At 40.9% G+C, this 20,752-nt stretch overlaps 1 protein-coding gene across 1 annotated transcript in view; it reads left to right on the top strand.

The window, feature by feature from the left end:
• Window positions 1-47: 47 nt before the first annotated feature.
• Window positions 48-20,752, top strand: part of LOC134573737 (olfactory receptor 5V1-like) — a 35,692-nt gene continuing 14,987 nt past the window's right edge. The window contains exon 1 of the mRNA XM_063433513.1: window positions 48-425. Coding sequence (XP_063289583.1) covers window positions 48-425 — 378 coding nt within the window. The remainder of the gene's footprint in view (window positions 426-20,752) is intronic.

Here is a 20,752-nt window from a genome sequence, read left to right on the forward strand (position 1 = left end):
ATTCATTTGCTAATATTCAAAAAGGTAGAAATGTAAGATTCGAAAAAATGTTCCACCAAAATACAGACAATATCCCTTTAAGGGATTCTGACAATTACTACTTCACCAAATTAGAACGTCTAATGGTGAAAGAAACAAAAAAGTGGTGGGAAGTGTCTTATCTAGAGGGTTATCTCAAAGAGGGATTAATCCCCAGAGGACTGAGAGTGGAGAAAATCCCAGCATGTGGCGTAGAGAATGAGGAATTCCTAAGAAAATGGGACTCAATCCTAGACACATGCTCTCAAAACCTCATGAAATTAATAATTGAATTTGAAAAACAAGGTAGAGAACAAATAGAGAGAGACATAAAAACACTGGAATCTGAGGGCAGTCAAAATATAGAACCCAATAAATATAAAGAAAAGGAACAAGAAATTTGCAATGTAATTAATAATCTGGAAGAAAAAATTGCAGACACTAAAAATAACAAAATGAAAAGGGATAGACGAGATAAAACCTTTAACACTTTTTCCACTAGTAATAAAATTAAGAATAAACACAAACGATTTTTTGATAGAGATAATAGAAACTTTGAGACATCACAAAAAAACACCCACTTCAGAAAATTTGACACATATAAAAGAAACACCTCACCCATTCGAACAGGAAATTCACCAATTAATCATATACAAAATTCACCCACTAAAATGAAAAGACTTATTAATAATCACACACGAAGTCCAATCGTCACAAGACGAAAAACCACAAACACTGTTTCACAGACTCAAAATCCCACTAAACAAAGGGGAAGAAAAGAATCGTTCTCCCCTAACCGACGTGACACTCCCCCTAGGAGATCCTATGCCCAAGCAATAAGAACTAATCTTGAACATCCAGACGAAAGGGAGGATCTTTTTTTAGAGGGAGGGGCCCACAGGGATGGGAGAATAACCCAATTTTTCAAACCACGCCACAATCATCAGGGAATCATACCAGACACTCACTCAATTTCCCCCAAAAGAAAAAGAATAGAGGAGAATCCACGGAGGGAGGACTCTCTAAGACAAAGACACTAGAGAAACATTATGGAATCTATAACTTAACAGATGTTGAGTTAAGTGATACGGATTTGAAAGCCTTAAGCAATGGCCTCAAATTTGCACCAAATCAGAAAATGAATTTTTTCAACACCTACATTGATGTTCAGAAATACATCCGTAAAATGACACTAAAAAGATTATTTTTAAAGAGAGAGACAGAAGAAAATACACTTACAAAAAGTTCAGATGAAACCAGCTTAGAACAGAAACAATTTAAAAAGAAATCACATTTTTACCCAGTAGGGGATAGAGGTCCCTTCTTAGACACATTTAATAGCATGGTATGCCATGACCTAGAGGAATTAGAAAAAGAAAAAAATTCAGGGGTAAACAAATATAACATGAGTAAGGAAGAATCAGCAAGCATAACAAAATTAAAAAAAATGGACACCATAGTAATAAAAGAAGCTGATAAGGGGGGAGCCATAGTCATCATGACGAAAGAATATTATATGAATGAGGCATACAGAATTTTGGGAGACATAGAAACTTACATCAAACTCACAGGAGATCCAACAAAAAAATGTAACACCATCCTAGAACTCCTGTTAAACCAGGCTTATGAAAATAATATAATTTCTAAAAATAATAAAGAATATCTTTTTAATAATTTTCCAATTATACCTATTTTTTATTTTCTCCCCAAACTACACAAGAACCCAATAACACCCCCGGGGAGACCAATCATCAGCGGTATAAACTCTGTATCCGCTCACCTATCAGAATTTGTGGACCATCACCTTCAAAAATATGCGCAAGAAGCACCTTCTTACCTAAAAGACACCGCCCATGTTCTAAGAATTATGGAGAACATAATTTGGGAGCATGACTATGTTTGGGTGACCCTAGATGTCACATCATTATATACAATAATAAAACATAAGAAAGGCTTGGGTGCAGTGGAAAGAATTATGGAGAAAGATGAAAATATATCATCAAATTTCCGAAATTTCATCTTAAATAGTATCCACTATATCCTTAAACATAATTATTTTTTCTTTGATGATTCATTTTACCTTCAGACCACTGGCACAGCCATGGGGACCAGGTTCGCCCCCAGCTATGCAAACATATATATGCGGGACTGGGAATCCAGCCACATATGGAGTGGGCATGGCTGGGTAGCGAACCTGGTCCTATGGAAGCGTTTTATTGATGACATTATTTTAATTTGGCAAGGACCACAGGATGATCTGTCATCATTTATAGATTACATTCACCGAAATGATTATGGTTTAAAGTTCACATATGAGATCAACACTACCACCATCAATTTCCTTGATTTAAATCTCTTTGTAGAAAACAACCAGATTCAATCAAAATGTTTTTTAAAAAAAACTGAAGGTAACAGTTTTATTCATAGAAAAAGCTGCCACAAAGACAAATGGTTGGAAACCATACCGAAAAGCCAGCTAATACGAGTAAGAAGAAACTGCTCGAAAAATTCAGATTTTAGAGAACAGGCTGAGCATTTAAAAAACAAATTGGTGGCAAAAAAATATGAAACAACACTGTTAGACAAAGAAATTAAAGAAATAGGAAAAAAGAATAGAGGGGACCTGATAGCTCCAAATCCCAATAGACAGTTTAAGGATAATTATAATTTTTCTTTCACCACCCAATACAACGCACAACACTGGAAAATAAAAAAGATCCTCAATAAACATTGGGACATTTTGCGTCAAGACCCTATTCTAGGTAAAGTTTTACCAAAAAAAACACCAGTGATTTTCAGGCGAACAAAAAACCTAAAAAATGTGTTACAAAAAAATTTATACAAAAAAGGGACTTTATAAGCTTCACCACAAAAGAAAAATTCAAAATAAAATCTAATATTAATTGCAATACGAGGAATGTGGTCTATATGTTACAATGCCCCTGCGGGAAACAGTATGTGGGGAGAACATGCAGAAAATTAAAAGAGAGAATATTGGAACACCAAAACAATATTAGAAAGAAATCAATTAAACATATAGTACCACTACATTGCAACACTTGTAATAAATTTGACTGGCGGAGTTTTATGTTCCTGGGTATTGAGCAGGTGGATCCATATTGGAGAGGAGGAAATTTGACCAAAAAACTCTCTCAAAGAGAGACTTTTTGGATCAGCAAATTAAAAACTCTCCAACCTCTTGGTCTAAACTTAGACATTGACCTGTGGAGCTTTTTTGAAGACTAAATAAATTATCTTCTTTCCATTTCTTGTGTAGTGCATGGACATCATCACATTTCTCTCCCATTCGAAAAAAAATTGAAGACTTAAATGATACATATTTTAATTTTTTTTTTTTTTTTATTATTTGTATTATTATTTTTATTTTTATTTATATTTATTTTTATTTTATTTTTATTTTCATTTTTATTTTTATTTTCATTTTATATTTATTAGTATGTTTGATTACGTACTTATTTTTTACCCTTTTTTTTTTATTACTCTGCTTTTTATTCTTTATTTATATTCATCATTTTTTCATATATTGGATTTCATTCAATTCAAGGATAAAATGAACTCCATTCACCTTTAAGTAGAAAGGGACAGAAGTGTGATATAAATGGGTTTCACCAATCACAATAATGTGTATAGATAACTAACACTGTATGACCAATGTATTGTAATGTATGACCAATGTACACTGAAGAGCAGTAATATCTGTACCATATAAAACCTTCAAACAGTAAGAATGATACATGCATGGAAATCCAAGAATTGTATATATACATATGTAGAATAGTTAATTCATGTGTGCACATGAATTTCCATCCGTTTATATTTTTTTATATATTTTTTATTATATTTTATTTTGTATAGCGAGATGTATTTACAAACCCTGTAATCACAGTTTGTATGATAAATATTAACTGCAGTCGGAACACATAATCTTGCTTTTTATTTATTCTGAGTAGTACCATCCAGAGTTCTCTTAACTGTTTTCTCTTCTCCCCTACCCCGGTTCCCTTTATTTGCATACAAATGTTCTGAGCCAATACGATTGAATAAGAGACTCATAATGGCTGCGACCCACTTCCGGGTCTGTGAAACGCTAGATGGAACGCACACGTTGGACGTAATGACGTCATCAGGAGAAACATCGTGATACACGTGATGACGTCACCGGGTTCCATACCGCGAAAATTGAAAACCAGCTGACGTTCATTTGGGACTAAATGGGGATGTATATAAGGACTGGGAGGGGGGATATGTTTTATGCTGCTATTTCGTTTTTGCACTTTACTGCACCAAGTCCCTGAGGAAGTCCATATCTAGGACGAAACGCGTAGGACGTGCATGGTGACAAGCCGTTTGTTTTTTAATATTATGTAAGTCATTAAATACTTTTTTATATCTAACTCTGGAAGTGTACTACATTCGTGTATATATCTTTTCCTTTTGAGATACATACATTCTGCTCTGTGAAGGAACATGTGAGGAGGGACAACATATTGGACACTGAAAGATACCACTCAAGGCTTTTTTAATTCTGCAAATCTGTGAGTGACCAATTGTAACTATTAACCAGTGCCAGTCCCCACACAGTTAAACGCTATGTTTCTTTATTGTATTTACATTTAGCAGACTTTCCCCTAATCTATGTGTATATTGATAAATAAACGCATGAAACATTAAGACGTGTTTATAGAACGTTGTGGTATTGTGTGAAATTCATTAATAAAGATTCGGTAGGGGCGAAATGTTGCTGCCAATAAAGCAGCTCTTTCTGTTATCTCAGAGTGCCCGAAGCATATCTTGGAAGGGAGGCCTGGCCAGCCCTGGGTTCAGAGACCTGGGTTATTTGGTGAGTGTGATATCCAGTACGTCTCTACAATCTACATGACGTCCTTTATTCATGGTGCTGAAATCTTCTTTTTATGATTGTTCGTGTTGTTTAATCTTGATAACGTTGAGGTTTCGGACGGTCGATCAGTCTGGGTGACGTGACCCCCAGCAGGGAGCAGTGTTTGTTTTCCTTGTGTTATTGATTGAGTGTCTGTGTGGGTTCATTGTGAGATTCAGCTTAAGGCCAGTTTTGTCACACACCGTACACCGTATCATGCACTCCTCGTTTGGAGATGTGTATGAATATGATCCCTTGATGTTTTACGGTTTGTTATTGTGTCTGGCCTTGTTATTGTCACATATATGTTGGCACAATTTGCAGAGGGATTTGTAATAAATATATATTTATATACTAGGCCCCCATTATAGAGAAATAGAGATATACAGGGGCCCCATTATAGAGAAATAGAGATATACAGGGGCCCCATTATAGAGAAATAGAGATATACAGGGGCCCCTTTATAGAGAAACAGAGATATACAGGGGCCCCATTATAGAGAAATAGAGATATACAGGGGCCCCTTTATAGAGAAATAGAGATATACAGGGGCCCCATTATAGAGAAATAGAGATATACAGGGGCCCCTTTATAGAGAAACAGAGATATACAGGGGCCCCATTATAGAGAAATAGAGATATACAGGGGCCCCTTTATAGAGAAACAGAGATATACAGGGGCCCCATTATAGAGAAATAGAGATATACAGGGGCCCCTTTATAGAGAAACAGAGATATACAGGGGCCCCATTATAGAGAAATAGAGATATACAGGGGCCCCCATTATAGAGAAATAGAGATATACAGGGGCCCCATTATAGAGAAATAGAGATATACAGGGGCCCCTTTATAGAGAAATAGAGATATACAGGGGCCCCGTTATAGAGAAATACAGGGAGTGCAGAATTATTAGGCAACTTGTATTTTTGAGGATTAATTTTATTATTGAACAACAACCATGTTCTCAATGAACCCAAAAAACTCATTAATATCTAAGCTGGATATTTTTGGAAGTAGTTTTTAGTTTGTTTTTAGTTTTAGCTATTTTAGGGGGATATCTGTGTGTGCAGGTGACTATTACTGTGCATAATTATTAGGCAACTTAACAAAAAACAAATATATACCCATTTCAATTATTTATTTTTACCAGTGAAACCAATATAACATCTCAACATTCACAAATATACATTTCTGACATTCAAAAACAAAACAAAAACAAATCAGTGACCAATATAGCCACCTTTCTTTGCAAGGACACTCAAAAGCCTGCCATCCATGGATTCTGTCAGTGTTTTGATCTGTTCACCATCAACATTGCGTGCAGAAGCCACCACAGCCTCCCAGACACTGTTCAGAGAGGTGTACTGTTTTCCCTCCTTGTAAATCTCACATTTGATGATGGACCACAGGTTCTCAATGGGGTTCAGATCAGGTGAACAAGGAGGCCATGTCATTAGATTTTCTTCTTTTATACCCTTTCTTGCCAGCCACGCTGTGGAGTACTTGGACGCGTGTGATGGAGCATTGTCCTGCATGAAAATCATGTTTTTCTTGAAGGATGCAGACTTCTTCCTGTACAACTGGCAGTAGGACTGGGAGTTGAGCTTGACTCCATCCTCAACCCGAAAAGGCCCCACAAGCTCATCTTTGATGATACCAGCCCAAACCAGTACTCCACCTTGCTGGCGTCTGAGTCGGACTGGAGCTCTCTGCCCTTTACCAATCCAGCCACGGGCCCATCCATCTGGCCCATCAAGACTCACTCTCATTTCATCAGTCCATAAAACCTTAGAAAAATCAGTCTTGAGATATTTCTTGGCCCAGTCTTGACGTTTCAGCTTGTGTGTCTTGTTCAGGGGTGGTCGTCTTTCAGCCTTTCTTACCTTGGCCATGTCTCTGAGTATTGCACACCTTGTGCTTTTGGGCACTCCAGTGATGTTGCAGCTCTGAAATATGGCCAAACTGGTGGCAAGTGGCATCTTGGCAGCTGCACGCTTGACTTTTCTCAGTTCATGGGCAGTTATTTTGTGCCTTGGTTTTTCCACACGCTTCTTGCGACCCTGTTGACTATTTTGAATGAAACGCTTGATTGTTCGATGATCACGCTTCAGAAGCTTTGCAATTTTAAGAGTGCTGCATCCCTCTGCAAGATATCTCACTATTTTTTGACTTTTCTGAGCCTGTCAAGTCCTTCTTTTGACCCATTTTGCCAAAGGAAAGGAAGTTGCCTAATAATTATGCACACCTGATATAGGGTATTGATGTCATTAGACCACACCCCTTCTCATTACAGAGATGCACATCACCTAATATGCTTAATTGGTAGTAGGCTTTCGAGCCTATACAGCTTGGAGTAAGACAACATGCATAAAGAGGATGATGTGGTCAAAATACTAATTTGCCTAATAATTCTGCACTCCCTGTAGAGATATACAGGGGCCCCATTATAGAGAAATAGAGATATACAGGGCTCCCTTTATAGAGAAATAGAGATGTACAGGGGCCCCATTATAGAGAAATAGAGATATACAGGGACCCCTTTATAGAGAAACAGAGATATACAGGGGCCCCATTATAGAGAAATAGAGATATACAGGGGCCCCTTTATAGAGAAACAGAGATATACAGGGGCCCTATTATAGAGAAATAGAGATATACAGGGGCCCCATTATAGAGAAATAGAGATATACAGGGACCCCTTTATAGAGAAACAGAGATATACAGGGGCCCCATTATAGAGAAATAGAGATATACAGGGGCCCCTTTATAGAGAAACAGAGATATACAGGGGCCCTATTATAGAGAAATAGAGATATACAGGGGCCCCTTTATAGAGAAACAGAGATATACAGGGGCCCTATTATAGAGAAATAGAAATATACAGGGGCCCCTTTATAGTTGTGATGGGATCCCTTATTACAGTGTGTTACTACAGGTAAGTGTATACAGTGTGTCACTACAAAATAATGTATACAGTGTGTCACTACAGATAATTGTATACAGTGTGTCACTACAAAATAATGTATACAGTGTGTCACTACAGGTAATTATATACAATGTGTCCCTACAGGTAATTGTATACAGTGTGTCACTACAGGTAATTGTATACAGTGTGTCACTACAGGTAATTGTATACAGTGTGTCACTACAAAATAATGTATACAGTGTGTCACTACAGATAATTGTATACACTACAAAATAATGTATACAGTGTGTCACTACAGGTAATTATATACAATGTGTCCCTACAGCTAATTGTATACAGTGTGTCCCTACAAAATAATGTATACAGTGTGTCACTACAGGTAATTATATACAATGTGTCACTACAGGTAATTGTATACAGTGTGTCACTACAGGTAATTGTATACAATGTGTCACTACAGGTAATTGTATACAGTGTGTCACTACAGGTAATTGTATACAGTGTGTCACTACAAAATAATGTATACAGTGTGTCACTACAGGTAATTGTATACAGTGTGTCACTACAGGTAATTGTATACAGTGTGTCACTACAGGTAATTGTATACAGTGTTTCACTACAAAATAATGTATACAGTGTGTCACTACAGCTAATTTTATACAGTGTGTCACTACAGCTAATTGTATACAGTGTGTCACTACAAAATAATGTATACAGTGTGTCACTACAGCCAGTGTGTCCCTACAAAATAATGTATACAGTGTGTTACTACAGGTAAGTGTATACAGTGTGTCCCTACAAAATAATGTATACAGTGTGACACTACAGGTAATTGTATACAGTGTGTCACTACAGGTAATTATATACAGTGTGTCAGTACAGGTAATTATATACAGTGTGTCACTACAGGTAATTATATACAGTGTGTCACTACAGGTAATTGTATACAGTGTGTCACTACAGGTAATTATATACAGTGTGTCAGTACAGGTAATTGTATACAGTGTGTCACTACAGGTAATTATATACAGTGTGTCAGTACAGGTAATTGTATACAGTGTGTCACTGTGAGTCTGTTTAACAATACAGGACTGTCTGTAGAATATTAGAATATGCAATACATTCTACATTGTACATTGTCCCACAATTTGACTTTGTCTATCTTACCAACTTACGAATCTGTCTGTCTCACAATCCAAAACTGTCTGTCGCACAATACAAGTTTGTCTGTCTGTCCCGCAATATGGATCTGTCTGTCCCACAATTCAGGTCTGTCTGTCCCACAATACAAGTTTGTCTATCTGTCCCACAAAATGGGTCTGCCTGTCTGTCTCACAATACACGTCTGTCTGTCTGTCCCACAAAATGGGTCTGCCTGTCTGTCCCACAATACACGTCTGTCTGTCTGTCCCAGAATACAGGTTTGTCTGTCTGTCCCACAATATGCGTCTGTCTGTCTGTCCCACAAAATGGGTCTGCCTGTCTGTCCCACAATTATGCGTCTGTCTGTCTGTCCCACAATACAGGCATGTGCTGACACCCCCAATTTACTATTTTTATTTTGACATTGTTTCCCCAGTCTAAGTCCTCTGGTTGCCTCACTGTATGGAATGGGTAGTAGATACCTGGAACAATTTACAGAAGACATAAAAATGGCTCTGACGTAGAAAGGGTAGTTGGTACCTAGAGTAGCTGTCCAGTAGATGTGGTAAGGGTAAAGAGAGCATAGAAAATGAAGACTTGAATGTGGATCTGGTCAGTTTGAAGTGCAGAGTGAGCCCTTTGTGCCTGGTGCTGAATCCCTCAGTATCTGTTATTAACATGGAGATTACTGTGTGAATATAATGACAGAGTATATAACTTACCTGGTGCCTCACATAGAATCCGGACTCAGATTTGGCGATATTTCCCAGTGATTGTTCACACACAGTTTATAATCTGCTGGCCCAGTGGGGACTGCCGTGACCCTGCTGGGGTTTCTGAGGCTCCCTGTAATTATCACTTCCATTCTGTCACTTCCAATCCCTGAACATCACCACCCACTAATATGGATCACTATAATCTACCATTTATAATTATACGGTGCGTCCTCTAATTACAGGGCTGCTGGGCTCTCTACTATGATTAACGCCAGGGGTAGTTTGACGTGCCAGCTAACTGCCCCCGGGGCAATAACTCCCAGAGGAGGCATCAGGTGCAGTGGCCTGGTTTATTGACAGGTTTATGCCAAGTAACTTGTTTTTTAAATATTATAATCAGTTAATACGATGTTAGAGATATCGTGTTCTCTGGCTCCAGGGCCCATTTTATTTTAATTACAGTGACAAGCTATAAGGAAGTAAGAAAGAAAAGTATTGTAGTTAAACTAAACTCACCAACTCAGCCCCGATTCTGTTATTCTTAGCAATTCAACTGGTTACAATTGAAAACAAGGGAATTTAAGGAGATCCCAGTTGGTACAAAGGGGCTTTAGGCGATCCAAGCTATTGCAAGAGTATGTTAGAAGATCCAGCTGTTACAATAGTACTGTAGGGGATCCAGCTGTTACAAGGGTACTTTTTGAGGCCCCCCCCCCCCCATGTAAGCTCACTGAGCAGGGCCCTCAGTCCCTCTGTTACTGTGTCACTATACCCCACTCCCTCTAGCATGTAAACTCACTGAGCAGGCCCTCAATCCCTCTGTTACTGTGTCACTATACCCCACTCCCTCTAGCATGTAAACTCACTGAGCAGGGCCTCAATCCCTCTGTTACTGTGTCACTATACCCCACTCCCTCTAGCATGTAAACTCACTGAGCAGGCCCTCAATCCCTCTGTTACTGTGTCACTATACCCCACTCCCTCTAGCATATAAACTCACTGAGCAGGGCCTCAATCCCTCTGTTACTGTGTCACTATACCCCACTCCCTCTAACATGTAAGCTCACTGAGCAGGCCCTCAATCCCTCTGTTACTGTGTCACTATACCCCACTCCCTCTAACATGTAAACTCACTGAGCAGGCCCTCAATCCCTCTGTTACTGTCACTATACCCCACTCCCTCTAACATGTAAACTCACTGAGCAGGGCCCTCAATCCCTCTGTTACTGTGTCTCTATACCCCACTCCATCTAACATGTAAACTCACTGAGCAGGCCCTCAATCCCTCTGTTACTGTGTCACTATACCCCACTCCCTCTAACATGTAAGCTCACTGAGCGGGCCCTCAATCCCTCTGTTACTGTCACTATACCCCACTCCCTCTAACATGTAAACTCACTGAGCAGGGCCTCAATCCCTCTGTTACTGTGTCACTATACCCCACTCCCTCTAACATGTAAACTCACTGAGCAGGGCCTCAATCCCTCTGTTACTGTGTCACTATACCCCACTCCCTCTAACATGTAAACTCACTGAGCAGGCCCTCAATCCCTCTGTTACTGTGTCACTATACCCCACTCCCTCTAACATGTAAACTCACTGAGCGGGGCCCTCAATCCCTCTGTTACTGTGTCACTATACCCCACTCCCTCTAACATGTAAACTCACTGAGCAGGCCCTCAATCCCTCTGTTACTGTGTCACTATACCCCACTCCCTCTAACATGTAAACTCACTGAGCAGGCCCCAATCCCTCTGTTACTGTGTCACTATACCCCACTCCCTCTAGCATGTAAACTCACTGAGCAGGCCCTCAATCCCTCTGTTACTGTCACTATACCCCACTCCCTCTAACATGTAAACTCACTGAGCAGGCCCCAATCCCTCTGTTACTGTGTCACTATACCCCACTCCCTCTAGCATGTAAACTCACTGAGCAGGCCCTCAATCCCTCTGTTACTGTGTCACTATACCCCACTCCCTCTAACATGTAAACTCACTGAGCAGGCCCTCAATCCCTCTGTTACTGTGTCACTATACCCCACTCCCTCTAACATGTAAACTCACTGAGCAGGGCCTCAACCCCTCTGTTACTGTCACTATACCCCACTCCCTCTAACATGTAAACTCACTGAGCAGGCCCCAATCCCTCTGTTACTGTGTCACTATACCCCACTCCCTCTAGCATGTAAACTCACTGAGCAGGCCCTCAATCCCTCTGTTACTGTGTCACTATACCCCACTCCCTCTAACATGTAAACTCACTGAGCAGGGCCTCAACCCCTCTGTTACTGTCACTATACCCCACTCCCTCTAACATGTAAACTCACTGAGCAGGACCCTCAATCCCTCTGTTACTGTGTCACTATACCCCACTCCCTCTAACATGTAAGCTCACTGAGCAGGGCCTCAATCCCTCTGTTACTGTGTCACTATACCCCACTCCCTCTAACATGTAAACTCACTGAGCAGGGCCCTCAATCCCTCTGTTACTGTGTCACTATACCCCACTCCCTCTAACATGTAAACTCACTGAGCAGGGCCCTCAATCCCTCTGTTACTGTGTCACTATACCCCACTCCCTCTAACATGTGAACTCACTGAGCAGGGCCTCAATCCCTCTGTTACTGTGTCACTATACCCCACTCCCTTTAACATGTAAACTCACTGAGCAGGCCCTCAATCCCTCTGTTACTGTCACTATACCCCACTCCCTCTAACATGTAAACTCACTGAGCAGGCCCTCAATCCCTCTGTTACTGTGTCACTATACCCCACTCCCTCTAACATGTAAGCTCACTGAGCAGGGCCCTCAATCCCTCTGTTACTGTGTCACTATACCCCACTCCCTCTAACATGTAAACTCACTGAGCAGGGCCTCAGTCCCTCTGTTACTGTGTCACTATACCCCACTCCCTCTAGCATGTAAGCTCACTGAGCAGGCCCTCAATCCCTCTGTTACTGTGTCACTATACCCCACTCCCTCTAACATGTAAACTCACTGAGCAGGCCCTCAATCCCTCTGTTACTGTGTCACTATACCCCACTCCCTCTAACATGTAAACCCACTGAGCAGGCCCCCAATCCCTCTGTTACTGTGTCACTATACCCCACTCCCTCTAACATGTAAACTCACTGAGATGGGCCCTCAATCCCTCTGTTACTGTGTCACTATACCCCACTCCCTCTAACATGTAAACTCACTGAGCAGGTCCTCAATCCCTCTGTTACTGTGTCACTATACTCCACTCCCTCTAACATGTAAACTCACTGAGCAGGGCCCTCAATCTCTCTGTTACTGTGTCACTATACCCCACTCCCTCTAACATGTAAACTCACTGAGCAGGGCCTCAATCCCTCTGTTACTGTGTCACTATACCCCACTCCCTCTAACATGTAAACTCACTGAGCAGGCCCTCAATACCTCTGTTACTGTGTCACTATACCCCACTCCCTCTAACATGTAAACTCACTGAGAAATGCCCTCAATCCCTCTGTTACTGTGTCACTATACCCCACTCCCTCTAACATGTAAACTCACTGAGCAGGGCCTCAATCCCTCTGTTACTGTGTCACTATACCCCACTCCCTCTAACATGTAAACTCACTGAGCAGGGCCCTCAATCCCTCTGTTACTGTGTCACTATACCCCACTCCCTCTAACATGTAAACTCACTGAGCAGGGCCCTCAATCCCTCTGTTACTGTGTCACTATACCCCACTCCCTCTAACATGTGAACTCACTGAGCAGGGCCTCAATCCCTCTGTTACTGTGTCACTATACCCCACTCCCTTTAACATGTAAACTCACTGAGCAGGCCCTCAATCCCTCTGTTACTGTCACTATACCCCACTCCCTCTAACATGTAAACTCACTGAGCAGGCCCTCAATCCCTCTGTTACTGTGTCACTATACCCCACTCCCTCTAACATGTAAGCTCACTGAGCAGGGCCCTCAATCCCTCTGTTACTGTGTCACTATACCCCACTCCCTCTAACATGTAAACTCACTGAGCAGGGCCTCAGTCCCTCTGTTACTGTGTCACTATACCCCACTCCCTCTAGCATGTAAGCTCACTGAGCAGGCCCTCAATCCCTCTGTTACTGTGTCACTATACCCCACTCCCTCTAACATGTAAACTCACTGAGCAGGCCCTCAATCCCTCTGTTACTGTGTCACTATACCCCACTCCCTCTAACATGTAAACCCACTGAGCAGGCCCCCAATCCCTCTGTTACTGTGTCACTATACCCCACTCCCTCTAACATGTAAACTCACTGAGATGGGCCCTCAATCCCTCTGTTACTGTGTCACTATACCCCACTCCCTCTAACATGTAAACTCACTGAGCAGGTCCTCAATCCCTCTGTTACTGTGTCACTATACTCCACTCCCTCTAACATGTAAACTCACTGAGCAGGGCCCTCAATCTCTCTGTTACTGTGTCACTATACCCCACTCCCTCTAACATGTAAACTCACTGAGCAGGGCCTCAATCCCTCTGTTACTGTGTCACTATACCCCACTCCCTCTAACATGTAAACTCACTGAGCAGGCCCTCAATACCTCTGTTACTGTGTCACTATACCCCACTCCCTCTAACATGTAAACTCACTGAGAAATGCCCTCAATCCCTCTGTTACTGTGTCACTATACCCCACTCCCTCTAACATGTAAACTCACTGAGCAGGGCCTCAATCCCTCTGTTACTGTGTCACTATACCCCACTCCCTCTAACATGTAAACTCACTGAGCAGGCCCTCAATCCCTCTGTTACTGTGTCACTATACCCCACTCCCTCTAACATGTAAACTCACTGAGCAGGCCCCCAATCCCTCTGTTACTGTGTCACTATACCCCACTCCCTCTAACATGTAAACTCACTGAGCAGGCCCTCAATCCCTCTGTTACTGTGTCACTATACCCCACTCCCTCTAACATGTAAACTCACTGAGCAGGCCCCCAATCCCTCTGTTACTGTGCCACAATACCCCACTCCCTCTAACATGTAAACTCACTGAACATGGCCCTCAATCCCTCTGTTACTGTGTCACTATACCCCACTCCCTCTAACATGTAAGCTCACTGAGCAGGGCCCTCAATCCCTCTGTTACTGTGTCACTATACCCCACTCCCTCTAACATGTAAGCACACTGAGCAGGGCCCTCAATCCCTCTGTTACTGTGTCACTATACCCCACTCCCTCTAACATGTAAACTCACTGAGCAGGGCCCTCAATCCCTCTGTTACTGTGTCACTATACCCCACTCCCTCTAACATGTAAACTCACTGAGCAGGGCCCTCAATCCCTCTGTTACTGTGTCACTATACCCCACTCCCTCTAACATGTAAACTCACTGAGCAGCCCCCAATCCCTCTGTTACTGTGTCACTATACCCCACTCCCTCTAACATGTAAGCTCATTGAGCAGGGCCTCAGTCCCTCTGTTACTGTGTCACTATACCCCACTCCCTCTAGCATGTAAGCTCACTGAGCAGGCCCTCAATCCCTCTGTTACTGTGTCACTATACCCCACTCCCTCTAACATGTAAACTCACTGAGCAGGCCCTCAATCCCTCTGTTACTGTGTCACTATACCCCACTCCCTCTAACATGTAAACCCACTGAGCAGGCCCCCAATCCCTCTGTTACTGTGTCACTATACCCCACTCCCTCTAACATGTAAACTCACTGAGATGGGCCCTCAATCCCTCTGTTACTGTGTCACTATACCCCACTCCCTCTAACATGTAAACTCACTGAGCAGGTCCTCAATCCCTCTGTTACTGTGTCACTATACTCCACTCCCTCTAACATGTAAACTCACTGAGCAGGGCCCTCAATCTCTCTGTTACTGTGTCACTATACCCCACTCCCTCTAACATGTAAACTCACTGAGCAGGGCCTCAATCCCTCTGTTACTGTGTCACTATACCCCACTCCCTCTAACATGTAAACTCACTGAGCAGGCCCTCAATACCTCTGTTACTGTGTCACTATACCCCACTCCCTCTAACATGTAAACTCACTGAGAAATGCCCTCAATCCCTCTGTTACTGTGTCACTATACCCCACTCCCTCTAACATGTAAACTCACTGAGCAGGGCCTCAATCCCTCTGTTACTGTGTCACTATACCCCACTCCCTCTAACATGTAAACTCACTGAGCAGGCCCTCAATCCCTCTGTTACTGTGTCACTATACCCCACTCCCTCTAACATGTAAACTCACTGAGCAGGGCCTCAATCCCTCTGTTACTGTGTCACTATACCCCACTCCCTCTAACATGTAAACTCACTGAGCAGGCCCTCAATACCTCTGTTACTGTGTCACTATACCCCACTCCCTCTAACATGTAAACTCACTGAGAACTGCCCTCAATCCCTCTGTTACTGTGTCACTATACCCCACTCCCTCTAACATGTAAACTCACTGAGCAGGGCCTCAATCCCTCTGTTACTGTGTCACTATACCCCACTCCCTCTAACATGTAAACTCACTGAGCAGGCCCTCAATCCCTCTGTTACTGTGTCACTATACCCCACTCCCTCTAACATGTAAACTCACTGAGCAGGCCCCCAATCCCTCTGTTACTGTGTCACTATACCCCACTCCCTCTAACATGTAAACGCACTGAGCAGGCCCTCAATCCCTCTGTTACTGTGTCACTATACCCCACTCCCTCTAACATGTAAACTCACTGAGCAGGCCCCCAATCCCTCTGTTACTGTGCCACTATACCCCACTCCCTCTAACATGTAAACTCACTGAACATGGCCCTCAATCCCTCTGTTACTGTGTCACTATACCCCACTCCCTCTAACATGTAAGCTCACTGAGCAGGGCCCTCAATCCCTCTGTTACTGTGTCACTATACCCCACTCCCTCTAACATGTAAACTCACTGAGCAGGGCCCTCAATCCCTCTGTTACTGTGTCACTATACCCCACTCCCTCTAACATGTAAACTCACTGAGCAGGGCCTCAATGAGCAGGGCCTCAATCCCTCTGAGGAAGAGATCCATCTAGTGGAATCTAAGAATAATAAAGCCTTTGATGAGGATACGATTAAAGAAAACAGCAAGTTACTGAATAAAAATGTAGAATAATTGGAAGAGAAGATCCTAAATATAAAAGAAAATAAATTAAGTAGAGACAAGGGTGATTATAAGAAGGGTATACAAAGGGAATGGAGGAAAAAATAATTTTAGAGGTCCCCAAAATAGAAATATAAGGGAAAATAGGTCCAACAAATTTAATGATGGGACTAGAACTAGGTATGAAAAGAACAATACCCCCAAGGGACCCAGAATTAAAAAAGCAACAATAAGGAAGAGAGTAGGGGACCCGATATCATGAGAAGTGGTAATAATGAAGAGATGAACAGGGTAGTAAGACGAAAAGAGACTCAGAAAAATAGCAGAATAAGGGATAAGCCCGACCAACAGGAGTTTTTTTTAGAGAGCCGCCCAAGGGACACTTATTAACGAGGCTAAAATGGCTTGTTCCACAGGAACAGGTTTTCCCCTTTGCAGACCACTCAAACACCCCCCAAGAAAAGGAAGCTCTTGGGAGCAACCGGAGGATTAGGGGAAGTAGAGGAAGGGGAAATGTCAGATTAAATGAAATAAGGGACATTGGAGGCATTTTTAATTTATCAAAGGAGTTTTTTACTATGGAACAACTACAGATTTTAAATAAAGGACTAAAATTCGCCCCGCAAGCAGATCCCAATATGTTTGAACTATTTATAGATACTCAAAAGTTCTTAAGAAAGTTAACGATAAAAAGTTTTTTTGAAAAGAAAAAGGAGGTAGATCTCGAATGGAGTGGCAATCCAAGTGATTCTGTAGCAATCATGGCCCCACCAGAAGTGGAACCCATGACACCTGATAATCCATTCAGGTTTGAAAAATAAGTCAACGTTTTTCCCTACTTGGGACAAATGAGCGAATTTGAAAAACTTTATAAAAGCAGAGGTAAAGAGAACTTAACAAAAAAGGAGAAACACGCTTTAAAGGATCTAAAAGACAATAAGGAGATAGTAATCAGACAAGCTGACAAAGGTGGGAGTATTGTGATTTTAAATAGAGACGATTACATGAAAGAGTCCCAGAGAATATTAGGGGACTCTAATACCTATAAAATTTTAAAAGGTAATCCTATATATGGATTTAAAGAGGAATTACGTGGTATTTTAACGTTGGGTATGGATAAAGGGATTATAAATAAGGATGAATTTCACTATTTATTTATCACTTCCCCAAAGACTGTCTTTTATTACTTGCCTAAAGTTCACAAGTGTCTTGAGTCTCCACCAGGAAGACCTATTATGAGTGGTCTTGGTTCACTGAATAGTAATATCTCCCAGTATATTGATTTTTTTCTACAGAAATATGTAACGTTAGCTAGATCATACACCAAAGATTCCGCCCAAATCATTAAAGAATTTGAGGATCTGGATTGGAAAGATGAATACCTCTGGGTACGACAGTGGACGTAACATCTTTATACACTGTGATAGATCATGACAAGGGCATAAAAGCTGTACAAAATGTTTTAATTAATGACCCCAGATGAATTTGGAACAAGCGTCTTTTATCTTAGACCTCATCAGGTTCATCCTGTTCCACAATTTTTTTGGGTTGGAAGGGTTATATTACCTTCAAACATGTGGGACAGCGATGGGCACCAGGTTCGCACCGAGTTATGCCAATATTTTTGTGGCAGATTGGGAATCAAGCAATATTTGGTATAATAATCCATTCGGTGCGAGCGTGGTGCAATGGAGGAGATATATAGACGATGTTTTAATTATTTGGAAAGGGGGCAGGAGTCTTTTAGCTAATTTTTTTACTTATATTAACAATATGTATGGTGTTAGATTCACGGAAGAGATTCACGATACATGTATTAACTTTTTAGATCTCACTTTGTTTGTAAAAGAAGGGAAAATCCATAGTAAGACTTTTTTCAAACCAACGGATGGAAATGGTTTTATTGAGTTCTCAAGTTGTCACCATCGTAAATGGTTAACCAATATCCCTAAGGAACAACATATGAGGATTTTTAGAAATTGCACAGAGAAGGAGGATTTTAAAGAACAGGTTCATATTTTAAATAAGAAGTTTATAAACTACCCCAGAGAACTTTTACTCAATGCACAGTGAGAGGTAGAGGGTCTTCAGAGAAAAGACCTTCTAGCAAACATTAACAAAAATAGGAAGGATGTAAAGAACTGCTCGGAATTTGCCTTTTTAACAAAGTTCAATAATAAAGCTAATCTAATAGAGAAATCGATCCGTAAAAACTGGCCAATCTTGTTACAAGACAAATATTTAAAAGAGACCTAATAATTTAAGGAACATTTTAGCCCCTAGTATTTTACCTAAGAAAGAGGTTGTTAATGAGAGAGTTAATGTTCTATCGGAGAAACCCAATGGCTTTTTTAGATGTGGAAGGTGCAGTACATGCAAATTCCAGAAAAAGAAGGATACGGAATTTTGCAGTACGGTGACCAAAGAAACCTTTAAGATTAAGCACTTTATTAATTGCCAAAGCAGGTTTGTGGTATATATGTTACAGTGCAAATGTGGTGTCCAATATGTAGGATGTACTATTAGAAAATTACACATAAGATTACTAGAACATTTTAATGGAATTAAGAATAAGAACGTGAAGCATAGTGTACCTAAACATTGCAATGCCTGTAGAGAGTTTGATTTTAAAGATTTTATTTGCATTGGGATCGATATGATTATACCACACTGGAGGAGCGGGGATACTGAAAAGATGTTAGCCATGAGGGAGACAGAGTGTATATTTAGAATGAAATCCTCTGTCCCCTCAGGACTTAATACTGATCGGGACATATTGGCTTTTATTGATTGACTATATATATTTTTATATACTAATTTTATACTAATCCCTTTCTCTTTTTTATCACTTATTTTTTATCTCTTATTTTTTATTTTATTTTATTGTATTTTAGCTTTTATTTTAATCTGGATTGATTTTTATTGATTTTTCCTCCTGTCCATTTTAATATATGTCTCAATATATGTTATTTATAAGTATTTTTTTATGAGTATTTATATGTTCTATGCCTCTATTTTTAAGATTGTTTGTTTACAAGTATGTACCACACTATGGTCCTCGAAACTTACATATTTGCTATTGTGCAACTATATATATATATATATTATACTTGATTTTGCGATTGATATGTCCTTATTGTCAATATTTATATCTTTCAAGTCCGTTGATGTATGGTTAGATTGTTACTATTATGTATAGATAACCATGAATATATGGACTCTATGTATACCTGTATTGTGTATTTGAAATATAAATGGACTTACTTTCATACAACATACGTTTTCCTTCATTCATTTATATTCATCTATATGTTTTTACATTTAAATGCATTTTTATTTCCCCTCACCTATTTTTCATTTATTTTTACCCCACCAGTCCTATTTATATTTATCTCTAGGCTGGTAGTAATTGTTGTTTGGGGTTAGCTGGGAGTTAGGTAGGTCTGTACACACAGACCGCATTGATTATGAACGCTTTTGATGTAGGGCGTTCATAATGCGGACGTGTATAGGACCAATAGTTATCTTGCGTTCCAGTGTGGTCGCGCATGCGCGGTTCGTTCACGTGTGCGTCATGACATATGTCGATGCGCAGGACGGGACGTGCGCAAGCGCGATTACGGAAGTGGTTGGACGGACCAGCGGATTTAAAAAGGAAAGAAGACTGGAAGATAGTAGAAGCTCCTGAGGAAGTCGTACAGACGAAACGCGTTGAGCACGCCCTAGGACCCTGTAATTTGGTATCAGCGGTTTCTTATTTACATGTTTACTGGTTCCATATACTGCTTGTGCATTATTTGTTTTGGACTGCTGAGTGTATTTTACCTAAATTAGTGACTGGCTTTGTGCTCTCTCACTTTATTTGTCTTGCACTCCAGCATCTGCACTTTTCTACTTAGCACAGTACCATGATATATTCAGCTGCTATACTTATGGGTCCTTAGCCTATTGTGG

This window comes from Pelobates fuscus, chromosome 9 (genome assembly GCF_036172605.1).
Source record: "Pelobates fuscus isolate aPelFus1 chromosome 9, aPelFus1.pri, whole genome shotgun sequence".
Lineage (NCBI taxonomy): Eukaryota > Metazoa > Chordata > Amphibia > Anura > Pelobatidae > Pelobates > Pelobates fuscus.